General features: G+C 39.1%; 1 protein-coding gene across 4 annotated transcripts in view; it reads left to right on the forward strand.

Moving 5' to 3' along the window:
- The window catches only part of MRPS31 (mitochondrial ribosomal protein S31), a 63,636-nt gene that overhangs the window by 4,255 nt on the left and 44,444 nt on the right, over positions 1 to 14,937 (forward strand). For all 4 annotated transcript variants that reach the window (XM_086713026.1, XM_086713004.1, XM_086713010.1 and 1 more), the window contains exons 2-5: positions 466 to 750; positions 8,154 to 8,312; positions 9,305 to 9,445; positions 12,657 to 12,736. In XM_086713026.1, the coding sequence (XP_086569152.1) occupies positions 466 to 750; positions 8,154 to 8,312; positions 9,305 to 9,445; positions 12,657 to 12,736 (665 nt within the window). The remainder of the gene's footprint in view (positions 1 to 465; positions 751 to 8,153; positions 8,313 to 9,304; positions 9,446 to 12,656; positions 12,737 to 14,937) is intronic.

A 14,937-nucleotide genomic window follows, 5' to 3' on the forward strand; every position in this document is an offset into this window, starting at 1 on the left:
GGAGTTGATGTGGGTATGAGAAAATGCACATAAAATATGTTGCACCAGACTAGGCACATATTCTGTATTCAATAAATGTTAAAATTGCTTCATTATGGTTGCTGACAATAATAAAAAGCAAAAGGGAAGGGTTCGAGTTGGAAAATTTTTTTTTTAATTTTTTTTCAACATTTATTTATTTTTGGGACAGAGAGAGACAGAGCATGAATGGGGGAGGGGCAGAGAGAGAGGGAGACACAGAATTGGAAACAGGCTCCAGGCTCTGAGCCATCAGCCCAGAGCCTGACGCGGGGCTTGAACTCACGGACCGCGAGATCGTGACCTGGCTGAAGTCGGATGCTTAACCGACTGCGCCACCCAGGCGCCCCTCGAATTGGAAAAATTTTAAAACAGAAGCAGTGCTTTTGAGTCACTTTATTATTTTGCATTGTATTTTTCATTTTTTTCTTTAACACATCTTTCTAGGACAAAAAATGAGGTCCACCGATATTTTGGCACGAACAACGTGATCTGTAACAAGAAAGATGAGCAGTCTGCTCCAACACGTGATATTTCCAAGGAAACGGAGACCCAAGAGAGTGTGAAGGAGAACACAAAAAAAGACTTGTTAGGTATTATTAAGGGCATGCGAGTTGAATTAAGCACAGCCAAAGTACAAACAACAAGGCCACCCAATAGAAGACAACTTAAGAGTATAGAGGCTACAACTGGCAGGCTTCACAAAGTTCCGGAAGATGCCCCAAAAAAGAGGTAAATTGAATGGAATTTCAACTGTGTTGAAAGTACTTTTTGAAACTCCTTTTTCTTTTAGAAAGGAATTTTAAATTAGAGGATCTGGGAGATACTGCATGAAGATTATCAGTTTGTAAACACGGAGACTTTAATACTTACTTGAAAGATACTATTACCCTTCTGTATTTAAATAGGAAGGGAACATGTGCATACAATCTAGAGAGGAAAAAGTAGAGATCTAATTGAGAATTCCACATATTCTTTTACATATTCATCAGTGTTATTAACTGTCACTTAATTGCCTCTTTAAACTGTTAATTACCAAATTGTTTATCTCCTGATTTGGAAGTAGCTTCGTGTCTCTGAAGGACTTGTTTCTTTGAAATTTCCATTTAAAAAATTCCACCTAGGATAGAATGTAAGCATGTTGATTACAACTGTTGTATATGATTTCCTTTGACCAGTAATTATCAGTGTTCTCTACTTACATGATTTCCTTAACATGTAATTATTTGTGCTTGTCAAAAGAGTATTATACTTCATTGATTCTAAGTGCAATCAGTAATATCTTAGCATTGTGTTGTGGTTTCAGTGACAGTGTTTTTTTTTTGTTTTTTTTTGTTTTTTGTTTTTTTTAATTTTTTTTTTTCAACGTTTATTTATTTTTGGGACAGAGAGAGACAGAGCATGAACAGGGGAGGGGCAGAGAGAGGGAGACATAGAATCGGAAACAGGCTCCAGGCTCTGAGCCATCAGCCCAGAGCCTGACGCGGGGCTCGAACTCACGGACCGCGAGATCGTGACCTGGCTGAAGCCGGACGCTTAACTGACTGCGCCACCCAGGCGCCCCGACAGTGTTTTGTTTTAATGATAGATAAATAATGGTGTTTCTTACATCCATCAAGTAATAAGGTATGTGGCTTGAAGATCCCCATCTCTGACTTCTCTTAGCAGAATCAACAGATAATGTAGATTCCTATCTTCCAGAACGACTTAATATTTTCATGAAACTTCTTGTCTCTATACTGTATCATATTGTATCAAAACTACCTCTGGAAAGCATAATTGGGTGGTAGGAAAAAAGCTAGTTCAAAAAATGAGTGGCCATCAAAGCTACCTCCTTCTCTTTACTTTTTTTAAGTAATCTCTACACCTAACATGGGACTTGAACCCATAACCCTGAGGTCAAGAGTCAGATGCTCTACCGAGCCAGCCAGGTACCCCATCTTCTCCCTCCCTTTTAGAAACAAAATAAAGCAAAAATACTACATAAAAGTATATGGAATTAGGGGCACCTGGGTGACTCAGTTGGTTGAGCATCCAACTCTTGATTTCGGCTCAGGTCAGGATCCCAGGGTCATGGAATTGAGCTCCACATTGGGCTCTGTGCTGAGCTTGGAGGCTGCTTAAGATACATTCTCTCTCTCTCTCCCTCTCTCCCTCTCTACCTCTCTCCCTCTCTCCCTTTCTATCTCTCTTCCCCTCTTCCCCCCACTGCTCCCTCTCGCTCCACTCCTCTGCCCTGCACGTGCACTCTCCTTCTCAAATAAAAATTAAAAAAATTTTTTTTGTTATTAAATTTTGTTTAATGTTTATTTTTGAGAGAGAGACAGAGACAGGGTGCGAGCAGGGGAGGGGTAGAGAGTGGGGGAGACACAGAATCTGAAGCAGGCTCCAGGCTCTGAGCTGTCGGCACAGAGCCTGACACAGGGCTTGAACTCAAACTGTGAAATCAGGACCTGAGCCAAAGTCAGATGGTTAACTGAGCCACCCAGGTGCCCCTCCCCCACCCCCCAATTTTTTTTTAAGTACACAGAATTAGATAATACAGACACACATGTATAAAAATACTTACCAAGAGTTTTTTTTAAGCTTGCAGACCTGTTTGTGACCCATTGTGCTTTTTTTATAATTATACAATTTAATTATCTGTTATAGAAATGGTTAAAATGAGCTGAATGTTTTGCAAAGACTCAGGAAAGGAAATTTTAAAAATTCCTTTCCAATTAGGTATGAATGAGGCATTCAGAAAAATGCAAGAAAATTCTGCATTCAGACTGCTTTGTAAGCATTTTTAAGTTCTTGCTGCATGTTTCTGCTTTAAAGAAACCAGAATTGGAACTCTTGGAGGATGTACTATGGGTGCAGTGTATATATAAAAGATCTATGTTGGAACTTCTATTCAGAGAGGGTTTGGTCCTACATCAAAAGATTGGTGAATGAGACCTATTTGTTTTGAGTTTTTAAAAATGAATCTTTTAGGGTGCCTGGCTGGCCCAGTTGGTAGAGCATGTGACTCTTGATCTCAGAGTCATGAGTTCAAGCCCCACATTGGATATAGAGTTTACTTAATAAAAAATTTTTAATGTATCTTTTAATGATTTTGTTCCCCACTCTTTTTTTTTTTTTTTTTTAAGGGATCCCAGATGCACAGAATTGAGTAAATCATCTTTGATTCATGATGACTGTCATTGCTCTATGCATGGCCTGTTTTTTAGTTTTTTTATTTGTATTATATACTGAACCCCCATTGATATAGTTAGTGTGGCTGCATAACAGTTGCCCCAAAATTTAGTGGCATAAAACAACCATTTTTTTATGCTCATGGATTCTGTGGGTCAGCAGTGTGGGCAGAGCACAGTGGAGAGGGTAATCTCTGTTCCGTGCTGTCCTTACTCAGAAGACTTGCAAGTCCAGAGGCTGGAATCATCTGAAGGTTTGCTCATTCATTGCTCTGACAGTTGAAGCTGGCTGTTAGCTGAGACCTTAGCCAGGACTGTTACCAGAAACACCTACCTGTGGCCTCTCTGTGTGGCCTGGGCTTCCTCACTGCATGGCGGCTGGGTTCCTAGGGCGAGTGTCCCAAGAGAAAGGGAGCCGGGAGGAATTTGTATTGTTTTTATGATGTAGCCTTGGACTCAGATTGGACACTGCCACTCTCATTTCCTGTTTCATATTGACTTTTGAGGGGTACTCGCTTTTTATCATAGCAACTGCCAGAAAACCCATCTTCACAAAGATGATGTCAACAAAAGGCATGCGGTAGTCTACTGTTAAAACCATGACTACCTTGCCTTAGTAGTTCAGTCACTGACAGATTGCTGTATTTCCTTGTAGTGCTCCAGGGTTCCTTAGGGCATAGTTTGGGAACCAAGATCATATTCTACATTGAGCTCCCTGTGCAAGGCTGTGGGACCAAACCCATAAGTTTCTTAGAATTCCTGTTTGTTTGAAAGACTCTCTGAGGCAGCATTTTAAATCTTGGGGTGCCTGGCCGACTCATTCGGTGGAGCATGAAACTCTTGATCTTGGGGTTGTGAGCTCAAGCCCCAGGTTGGGTGTAGAGGTTACTTAAAAATAAAATCTTCAAAAAAATAATCTTTCTAAGATCTTAACAGAGGGTTTTGCAGTCATGCCTATAGTTTCCCTGACACTGCACTGAATTTGATTTCTGTTCAGAAACCATTTCTTTTTTTCAGAGAGAAAGAGTGCAGGAGCTTGAGCCAGTGAGGGAGGGGCAGAGGGAGAGAGACTCTTAAGCAGGCTCTACATACGTACGTAGCCTAGCACGGCACTCCATCTCATGACCGGAGCTGAAATTGAGTCAGACGCTCAACCAACTGAGCCACCCAGGCACCCCTGTTCAGAAACCATTTTAAATTTTAGCATTGTTTGCTGTCTGGAGGGGCTGAGAATGAGAAATGTTTTCTTTTGGATACCTGCAAGTCTTGGCTCCTTTATATGGAACGGTTCTTTCTTATCTCTTCTCACATTTTACCATCTGCAACTAAGGTTCAACACTGGAAGTCTCCTTAGACTGGCTCATCCAGTTCATTGAGTGTGTTTCCTGTTTCCCACCTTACTAGAAGCAACAATGCGGCTGAACAGAAGTCCCCTTTTCTGTAGCTTCCAGTAATGTTGATTTTCCTAAAGCTCTCCCTCACAGTGGCTTTGAGAGCCTTCAAGCTCTAAGTCTCTTTGAGGCCCTAAGTTCTCATCAATACTTGCCTCAAGGTCTTTCCAGTTTCTACCCACTGCCCAATACCCAAACCTCCTCCATACATTTTAGGTTTTTTGTTACAGTAGCACCCAACCTCCAGGCACCAAAATGTGTTCCAGTTAAGTGTTGCTGCATAACAAACCATCCCAAAGCTTGGCTGCAGCATCTCTGCAGCGTAGGCAGAGGTAGCTGTGTCCGCCCCACTTGGCGCTAGTGAGAGCCGATGCAAGGCCAAGGTCTCCTGAGTCTGAATGTGTTGTGGAACTAGTAAGAACCCTGGGGAGAACAGCAGTGACCACAGTTTCTAGGTCCTACTGTAACTGTCTCTCAACCAAGCAACTACCAGTAAGAAGGATTCAGCTACTTATTAATTAATGAATCCACTAGTAGAAATTTAGATTATTTCTAGTTTTCCATTAGTACAAAATAATGCTATGATTAACATCATTCATTCATTCAGCAACTTTAGATTGCCATTAGAGCTCAGGCACTGTCCAAAGGGATGGAGGTAGAACACTGAACAAAACAAGTCTCTATTCCTTACAAATGGGGGAAGAGTCAGGGGGTGGAAGAGGATGTTTTTACGCCACACACAGACACATAGTACATTAGGTGATGAAACATGAGGAAAAATAAGAGTGATCGGTTAGAGAGGTGCTATTTTTAAAGAAGGGATCATGGAAGAATAATGATTGAGCAAAGACCTGAAATAAAGTTATAGATAAAGCAATGCAGATATCTGAGAAATGCTTTGCCTGTCAGGCACAGGGGCTGGAACTGCTTGGACCTTGCATTTGGAGTGTGCAGGATCCCTCCAATTCTATGTGTACCTGCTTATTTTCTTTAGACAAATACTCCTGGAAGTGGAACTGGTGGGTAAAAGGATTGGGGTGTATTTTAGACTTTTAATGTATGTCATCAAATTGCCAAAAGTTACGGTGATTTGTGTCCACTCAGTAGTATCCTTCCCCTTATTAGAATTTCTTTTCTGAAATTGTGTATGCTGTATAGTTCATATTAAAGAAATTTAGGGAGTACAGAAGGGTATAAAGTATGTTTTCATGAAATAGTCTGAGTTATAGGATAGAATAGATTTTTAAGAGACATTTTAACAAGGTCTCATTACCTTTTTAAAATCTGTGTAGAGGGGCACCTGGGTGGCTCGGTCGGTTAAGTGTCCAACTCTTGATTTTGTCTCAGGTCATGATCTCATGGTTGTGAAATCAAGCCCCGCATCGAGCTTGGGATTCATTCTCTCTCTCTCTCTCCCCCCCCGCCCCCGCTGCTCCCCCACTCGCACTCTCTTGCTCTCAAAATAAATAAGCTTTAAAAAATAAATAAAAATAGAAAAAATGATTTGGAGTGAAGTTCAAACCTTATTCACTGGCAACAGTTTTGAAAGTAGCTCATTTTTGACTAATTGTAATAGTCCCTCTTTTATTCTATTTTTCTTCCTTGGCCGTCAGATTCTAGATCTCTCCTATCTTGGTAGGCGAAGTCCTTAAATCTTTATCCAACAACCTCAGGGATTTGGGAACTTTGATTTGCATATTAGACAGCAGATCTTTATATAGAAAGTCAAGTATAGTAAAACGTTAACTTGAATCCCACTCATTGAGATGGCAATTCTTAGTTAATATGTAAATAATGTAGACAATTTCCTTTTATGTCTAGCACAGTTTTCTATTAATTTACCCTAATTTACTAAAGAGTAGCATTTTCGGTTTTTTTAGCGTTTTCTTACGGAAAACTTGAAACAAAATGTAATAAACTTGTACCTAAACTACACGACATACACAAAGTGTACCTACCTGTTACGCAGCTTCAGTAATCATTTTGCCATTCTTGTGTCATCTGTGTGTTCACCTACTTTGCGTCTCCTGCTAGATGATAACGATGATTTCTGGGCTTTGTTTTTGGGTTTTTTTTCAGGTAAAGTTTACATACTTTGAAGTGTACACATCTTAGCTGTAGGATTCTGGCAAATGCATATGCCCATGTGCTTATCAGATGCAGAGCATTTCTCATTTCTGTCTTTCCGTCAGTAGACTTCTGTCCTGAGACAACCACTACTCTGACTTTTTTCACCTTAGGTTAATTTTGCATATTCTAGAACTTGGTGTAAATGGAATCGTACAATGCATACTCTTTTTTTTTTAATGTAACTTTTCATTGTTTCATTCACGTGGTAGGTGTGAGTTGAACTATTCCATCATATGAACTTATCATGATGTGCGAATAGGTTTAGCTACATTAATATTTTCTTGCAGTATAGTTTCTGAAATACATTGGCGTCTCATTTAAAAATCCATAAATTGGGGCACGTGGGTGGCTCAGTCGGTTGAGCATCCAACTTCAGCTCAGGTCATGATTATCATGGGCTTGCTGCTGTCAGCACGAAGCCTGCTTTGGATCCTCTGTCCCCTTCTCTCTCTGCCACTTCCCCAGTTGTGCACACTCTCTCAAAAATAAACATTTAAAAAAATAATAAATAGGGGCGCCTGGTTGGGTCAGTCGGTTGAGCGTCCGACTTCAGCTCAGGTCATGATCTCACGGTCCGTGGGTTCGAGCCCCGCGTCGGGCTCTGTGCTGACAGCTCAGAGCCTGGAGTCTGCTTCAGACTCTGTGTCTCCCTCTCTCTCTGCCCCTCCCCCGTTCATACTCTGTCTCTCTCTGTCTCAAAAATAAATAAAACATTAAAATAAAATTTTAAAAAAATAATAATAAAATAAAAATCCAGCAAATTATAATTAAGGCTGATCCCTCCCCCCTCCCCCTTTTATTTTTCTTTTCCTTACTTTGTGCTTCAACAAGTATCCAGTAACTTCAGCTTTCAACATTTTAAAGTTTATATAAAACTAACACCTAATATTTACAAATTCTTGATTTTGTTAGAAATTGATTTTTTTTAATGTTTTATTTTTAAGAAAGAGCGCACAAGCAGGGTAGGGGCAGAGTGAGAGGGCGGCAGAGGATCAGAGACCGATGTGGGACTTGAACTCACAAACCGTGGGATCATGACCTGAGCCGAAGTCAGACGTTCAACCGCCTGAGCCACCCAGGTGCCCCAGAAATTGATTTTTTTTAATGTTCTTATTTATTTTTGAGAGAGACGCAGAGAGACAGAGCACGAGTGGGGGAGGGGCAGAGAGAGAGAGGGAGACACAGAATCCGAAGCAGGGTCCAGGCTCTGAGCTGTCAGCACAGAGCCCGACGCGGGGCTCGAACTCACGAACCATGAGATTATGACCTGAGCTGAAGTCGGACACTTAACCGACTGAGCCACCCAGGTGCCCCTGACATTTTTTTGAATGACAGAAAAGTGTTCTCTGGAAAAAAATCATTTTACTTCCCACTAAACAAATGGCATAGTAAGTAATGCCTCCTTTTTTTCTCACTTGCGTTTCCTTTTCTTTGTCAGAACCAAGTCCCTGAGTCCTGAGTTGGTAGCAGCCGCAGCTGCTGTTGCAGATGTTCTCCCGTTCGATAAGCAGATGACCAAGTCAGAGCTGCTCAGGCAGCTCCAGCAGCACGAGGAAGTCTCAAAGGCACAGAAGGATGGAGAAAGAGCTAAAATTAGGTTAGTGGATCAAATAGTTCTGTCAGTAATGCTGGTTTCTCAAAATAGGCTGTTTTCATGTGAGTGGTGAGTAATACGCAATTATATTCATACATTTATATTTTATATAAAATATTTCTTTTAAGTGGAATGTTAGTAACTAGGTTTTTTAAAAATGATCTGAAGTAAGATTGCAGTTTGTAAAAGATCAGTGGGATGGTTAAAGTTTTCTTCTGCCAAGTTATACAATTTCTTGCTCCTAAAAAAGAAACTGTAAATTCGGTAGTGTTATTAAAAACAAATACAGAATAAGACAGTTTCTCTGAGAAGATTCATTTTTTCCGTTAAATAATCTGTTGGTCGTGTGCAGAGTGCGATCGTCTTCAGGCCTGTTTCCTTCAGTTTTTGCTCTTATCCTTACGTTTAGCTGACACCTTCCCATCCATCCTCTCGTCTCATACTTGATGCCCTGTTTGAAGTCGATATACAGCTTCAGATGTTTGATACTTTTTCATTAGTGACACTTTTTTTTAAATAAACAACACTTTTAATTCATGTTTTAAATTCACATTTCTGAAGAACACCTTCAAAAGTTAGGTTTCAGAAGGAAACATAAATCTTGGTGGTCTGTGGAGTGTGAATGTTAATAATGTGTGTGTGACATGTAATCTTTCATTTAAGGGGTGCCTGAGTGGCTCAGTCGGTTAAGCACCTGACTCTTCATTTCAGCTCGGGTCATGATCTCACAGTTCGTGGGTTCGAGCCCCACATTGGGCTCTGCGCTGGCAGTGTGGAGCCTGCTTGGGATTCTCTCTCTCCCTCTCTCTCTGCCACCCCCCCCCCCAATAAATAAATAAACTTAAAAAAAATCTTTCATTTAAACATAACATTTAATGCTATATTACTGCATAGAAGTGAAGTATAAACAAAGTGATATGAATCTCATGTGTAAGAAAGTTTTTTACTCTTCTGTAGCTAAAATTTCTAATACACTGACCTTTTTCTTATTTCAGTGTCAGTAACATAATATCAGATATGAAAATTGCCAAATCTTCCACAGCTAGAGTTAGTACAAGACCAGTGCATCAAATTCAGTTTGATGAAGGATCTAACGATTACGTGGGCCAGAAGAAGACCAATGATCTTAAAAAAAGGTATTCAGGCTCTTTGGTTTTGTTTATTTCTCTGTAGGTTTACTTTATTCTGTGCCTGTTATTGCTGATAGGTGTTTGAGCATTATAGATGAAATTATAACCGTTTTCTCACTCTGCGTGTACCATGTCTTACAGAGGAAAAGGTGTTCTGGGTTTAGCAGTCTTACGCTTTTCTATACCATTAATCAAGTTGGGCCCTTTCTCCCATTTACCCACGATGAATAGAAGTCTCCTGATTTAGGATAAGTGAAGCTGATTTAATGCTGAACAAATGAACATTTTGTGAGAAGCATTATTTTTCATTCTGATTCATACATAACAATGTATATTCATATAACCTTTATATTTCTCTATATAATTATCATTATTCATATCTTAGAGAAATAAGCCATCATCAAAAAAAGAAAGGAAGATCCATTATAATATCTGAAAGTGGCAGATATTTGTGGCAATTTGAATTTGGTAATTTGCAGACTTCAAGATGCTAAGCCATGTTTTACATAATTATTTTATAATACAAAGCTGTCTGTATTCACATAAAGTTTCTGCTTTCTCTCCTTCAAGCCCATAAAGTGAAAGTTGGGGACAGGGAACCAGATATTTATAGCACGCTGTGACAAAAACTAACTGATCTTTGTAGGAGGAGGTGCCTACAGTGGAGTATTTTTGATGTGTTATGTATTCCGTGGATTTTCTTTTAATTATAATTCCAGCAACTTGAGTTAGCTCTTTTCAGAAGTTAAACTATGAATTTGTACAGGAAAATTGTAAAAGATGGTCAGCAGTTAACAAAGGAAGTTCAAGAGGTTACAATGACTTTGGGAAATTATTTGAATTACTAATTTAAAGTGATGTTATACCTATGACATATTATTAGATAAAATAGAATAAATATTAGATAAAATATTAGATAAATATTAGATAAAACTTGGAGTTTTACTTAAGATTCCTCAAGAATATTTAATTTCAGGGGCGCCTGGCTGGCTCAGTCAGTAGAGCATGCAATTCTTGATCTGGGGTCATGAGTTCAAACCCCACGTTGGGTATAGAACTTACTTTAAAAAAGAATATTTAATTTCAGTCTTGTTTGAATCATTCTTTGTTGAAATGATTTCATGATTCCATGCAATTATGTCAGAATGCTATATCATAATTTGATTCTTAATGATATTAGCTGTCATTAAAAACTAGAAGGTGGCGGGCACATGACTGGCTCGGTCAGTAGAGCTTGTGACTGTTGATCTGGGGGTCGTGAGTTCAAGCCTCGAGTTGGGTGTAGAGATTACTTAAAAGTAAAATCTTACAGGAGCACCTAGGTGGCTCAGTCAGTTAAGTGTCCGACTTGGATTCAGGTCATGATCTCATGGTTCATGGGTTTGAACCCCACGTCGGGCTCTGTGCTGACAGCTCAGAGCCTGGAGCCTGCTTCAGATTCTGCGTCTCTCCCTCTCTCTCTGTCCCTCCCTGCTCGCTCTCTCTCTCTCTCTCTCTCTCTCTCTCTCCCAAAAATAAACATTAAAAAAAAATTTTTTTTAAGTAAAATCTTAAAAGAAAAATTAGAAAGTGGGAAGGGAGTAGCTAAAAAAGTAGGACCGGGGTTTATGTGCATATAATGGCTATATTAAAAAACTGACTGAAGGACTCTAGAGTTAGGGAAAGCAGTGGTAAGACACCAAGTTGTTCTCCCTGCTCTGTCCTGGGACAGCCTGAGACAATCCACCATTAATATGCCCTGGGCTGATTCCTTCAGTAAGAGAACAGAGAAGTGTGAGGCACAGAGCACTGGCCCTAGCATACCTCAGAGTCTTGGCACTGTGCTAGACCAATCCCGGAACTGCGGCAACTTGCATAGCCTCGTTGGTCTGTTTCCTCATCTAGGAGATGCTAACTTAAATGGCTTTCTTGAGAAATAGGAAAGGGATGTGCAGACTCTATATAGTAGATGCAATGAAAACGTTTGTTCCCCTCCTTTCCCCTTTAGTACCTTCTAAAATTCCATACTTTACCAGATCATTCCCTCTTTACCATGAGTCACCTTAATCCATCATCCTGTTGACCTGATGCAAAGTTGGGGACTGCTGGGTGCAGAGAAGAATGCAAGCCCTGAGGATGGTTCTGGAGCATAAATACCTTTGTTTAAAATACTTGGGGACCTGCTAGCGAAAACCTGAAGTGATTTGAGATCACTTTATCTAATTTTAATATGGTATTTGCATTTTTTCAGTTAGTGTGATATTGTAGAAAAAAGTAATGTGATCCAGAAAAGTATTCAAAATTATTTTATTTTTTTTTATTTTTTATTTAAAAAAAATTTTTTTTTTTCAACGTTTATTTATTTTTGGGACAGAGAGAGACAGAGCATGAACGGGGGAGGGTCAGAGAGAGAGGGAGACACAGAATCGGAAACAGGCTCCAGGCTCTGAGCCATCAGCCCAGAGCCCGACGCGGGGCTCGAACTCACGGACCGCGAGATCGTGACCTGGCTGAAGTCGGATGCTTAACCGACTGCGCCACCCAGGCGCCCCTTCAAAATTATTTTAAAAGTAACTGTCCATTTTTTAAACTGGCTTTTAATCTGCCAGTAAATTTATGTAAGTATGAATGTAAGGTGATACATGAAGCAGTTGATTAAAATATACAAGGAAAAGTTATCTGTTAACTCTCTGACATTAATTTCAATAGTTAATTAAAAATGTTATATAAAGAAAGTTAATCATTATGTTAAAATTACAGAATGATTGCTTTATAAGTGGGAATGTTTTGATTTATCTGTGCCATCTTTTATAATTATAGTTTGTAATTAAACATGCAGTGTTTTCTGCCCTTAAACTGAGACAAACATTGACTTCAACAACTTTTAATTTAGCATATTTTAATAGCTGTCTAATGTTGAGTTTTCTAAAACCTTAATATGAAATGGATCACGTAAAAATTATGGCAATTCAAACTAATCTTTTCAATTAGCTGTTTTAGACATTAAACTATTTAACCCGCTTTATTGTATCATGATGCAAAACTTCAAGTGCATTTGTTCCGGTTTTTCGTTGTCAGTTCTAAAGATGCAGAAATTTAGTTAAAATGTCTGGGTGTGAGTCAGTGGAATATTTTTAAACTTCTACATTGAGTATTTCATATACAATTTTCTTTTTCTAAAGAATTTTTTGTTGGCAGTGTATAAAAATATTAACTTAAATTGTTTTTTCTTTTCCAGCCTTAGGAAAAATATACTCAAGGGGAAGAGACTTAATATTTTTGACCTTAAGGCCGTTACTGAAGAGGCACCCAAAACAGGTTTGTTAAGAACAACACAATTGGGGGGTGCTGGAGTGTTAATAAGTTAAGGGTTCAAGTCTTGGTTTTGGCTTAGGTCATGATTTCTCAGTTTGCAGGATGAAGCACCACATCAAGCTCCGTGCTAACAGCACGGAGCCTACTTGGGACTCTCTCTCTCTCTCTCTCTCTCTCTCTCTCTCTCTCTCTCTCTCTCCCCCTTTCTCTCTTCCATGCATGCGTGCTCTCGCTCACTCTCTAAAAAAAAAAATAAACATAGAAAAAAGAACAACACTGTTTCTCAAGTATACAAACATTCCATCTTTCAACAACGTCCTTCACGTTTTGATTACATAATGTCAAGTATTTTAATAAGCCATCCTGTCATTGACCTGGGTCCTGCTTATGAACGTAGTTGTTGACATTGCCAGTCTTGGTCAGATGTGTCCCTTGAAATGTTGCATGCTATGAGACAGCGGGAGGTAACTCCTACCAGCTTCCTGAATCCAGAGCTGTCAGTTGGCTGCTGATTTGGGTTAGAACATTAATGATCACCTACCATCTGCAGCTGTGCTATTACAAAAGCTAAACTGTGGCTTCGGCCCTAGAGCAGCTTGCTGTCCAGAAGAGGAGATAGCATTTGTAGAAGTGACTTAGTGAGGTGATTTGGAGATTGTTTCGGAGCTGGGAAGAAGAGCATTCAGGAGATCGATTTAGCAGTCTCATGTTTTTTTCTTAATACATAGTTAGTCCTTGTTCTTTACTCTTCCCCCTTTCTTCTTTGGGTAAGAAGTTAAATCCTTCAAATTCATCATTTGAAGTCTAATTCAAAGAGATACGAGACGTCGTCTTGCTTGACGTTAAATATGGTTTAGTGATAACTTAAAATAGATGAGAAAATTCAGTGCAAATTGTCTTCAGCTTACAAGTGACTTTCATTTCCAAAGATTCTAAGTTAGCTTTTGGGACTTCATAGAAATAATTTTATAATTGATTTTTAAGTTCTGAGGCCAGCCTCCAGTGTCTCATTTAATCTATCACTTATATAAACATCTGATTTTTCCCAATATTCAATAAACCTTTAGATGTTGGGGCCTAGGTTTCACTGACTTTTGTATACCCAGCAGCACCTAACCAAGTGGCTTACAGATCATAGGAATTAGTTATGTTAAATTGTAAATGCTTTTTTTTGAACAAATTGAGCTATATAATATCTATCCATAGAGGAAAACTCAAGTGATTTGAGATCACTTTATCTAATTTTAATATGATATTTACATTAATCAATCAGTGTTTGTTCATTTAAAACTGAAAAGAAAGCTAAGAGAACAACCTCCTTTCTCTTATGTGAAAACTGCATTGTTTGAGCTTGCTGTCTCTCAAATAAATAAACATTTTTTTTCTTTTTTAAAGGGAATTTACTGTCAGGGCAGTCACTGTTGTCCACCTAATGAACAACCAGAAGAGGCACTTGTATTCTTGAAGAAGCCAATTTGCTTTTTTTGATCAGAAATCCTGTTCCTAAAACTGAAATTAGCTGGCAAGGAAGTACTTAAATTTTATAAAACAGTATAAAATGATTGTACTTTAATAAGGAAAGTAATATGCAAATTTATGAAAATTTACTCTAATGAAGGTACTGTTTAATAAGTTATACTTGCATGAGTCTAAAGAACGTCTTTTGTTCCCAATTAAATACAGTAGCAGCAACATGCAGACTTAAATTTAGCATTTATTCACTGCTGTTTCCCTATCACCTAAAATAATGCCTGACATATAATTTACATTCAGTAATTATTGATTGAATGAGTTCTTCTATCCCAGGATTCCCGCATTTTGCTCCCTCCATGTTCCTGCCACTGCTGCAAAGGATATAGTCATAGACCCTACTGCTTATCCTGGAGTAATCTAGAGCCAAGAGGCCAGATAGCTTAATGGAAGGAGTTTCAGTATTTGATAGGTGTGGATTATTCAAATTCATATTCTGGCATACTAACCTCTTTGAGTTTTCCTTTCTCCATCTGTAAAATAGGGCTGATACATACCTCTCAAGGCTTAAATGAACTAATGTGTAATTGAAGTGTCAGGAGCACAATGGACATTCAGTACATAGATGCAGCTATTAGCAACAACGATGATGGCGTTGAGGCACCTGGTGGCTCAGTCGGTTAAGTGTCCGATTTCAGCTCATGTCATGATCTCACTGCTTGTGAGTTCAAGCC

The sequence above is a fragment of the Puma concolor genome, chromosome A1 (assembly GCF_028749965.1).
Source record: "Puma concolor isolate L17-30 chromosome A1, mPumCon1.1.hap2, whole genome shotgun sequence".
Taxonomy (NCBI): domain Eukaryota; kingdom Metazoa; phylum Chordata; class Mammalia; order Carnivora; family Felidae; genus Puma; species Puma concolor.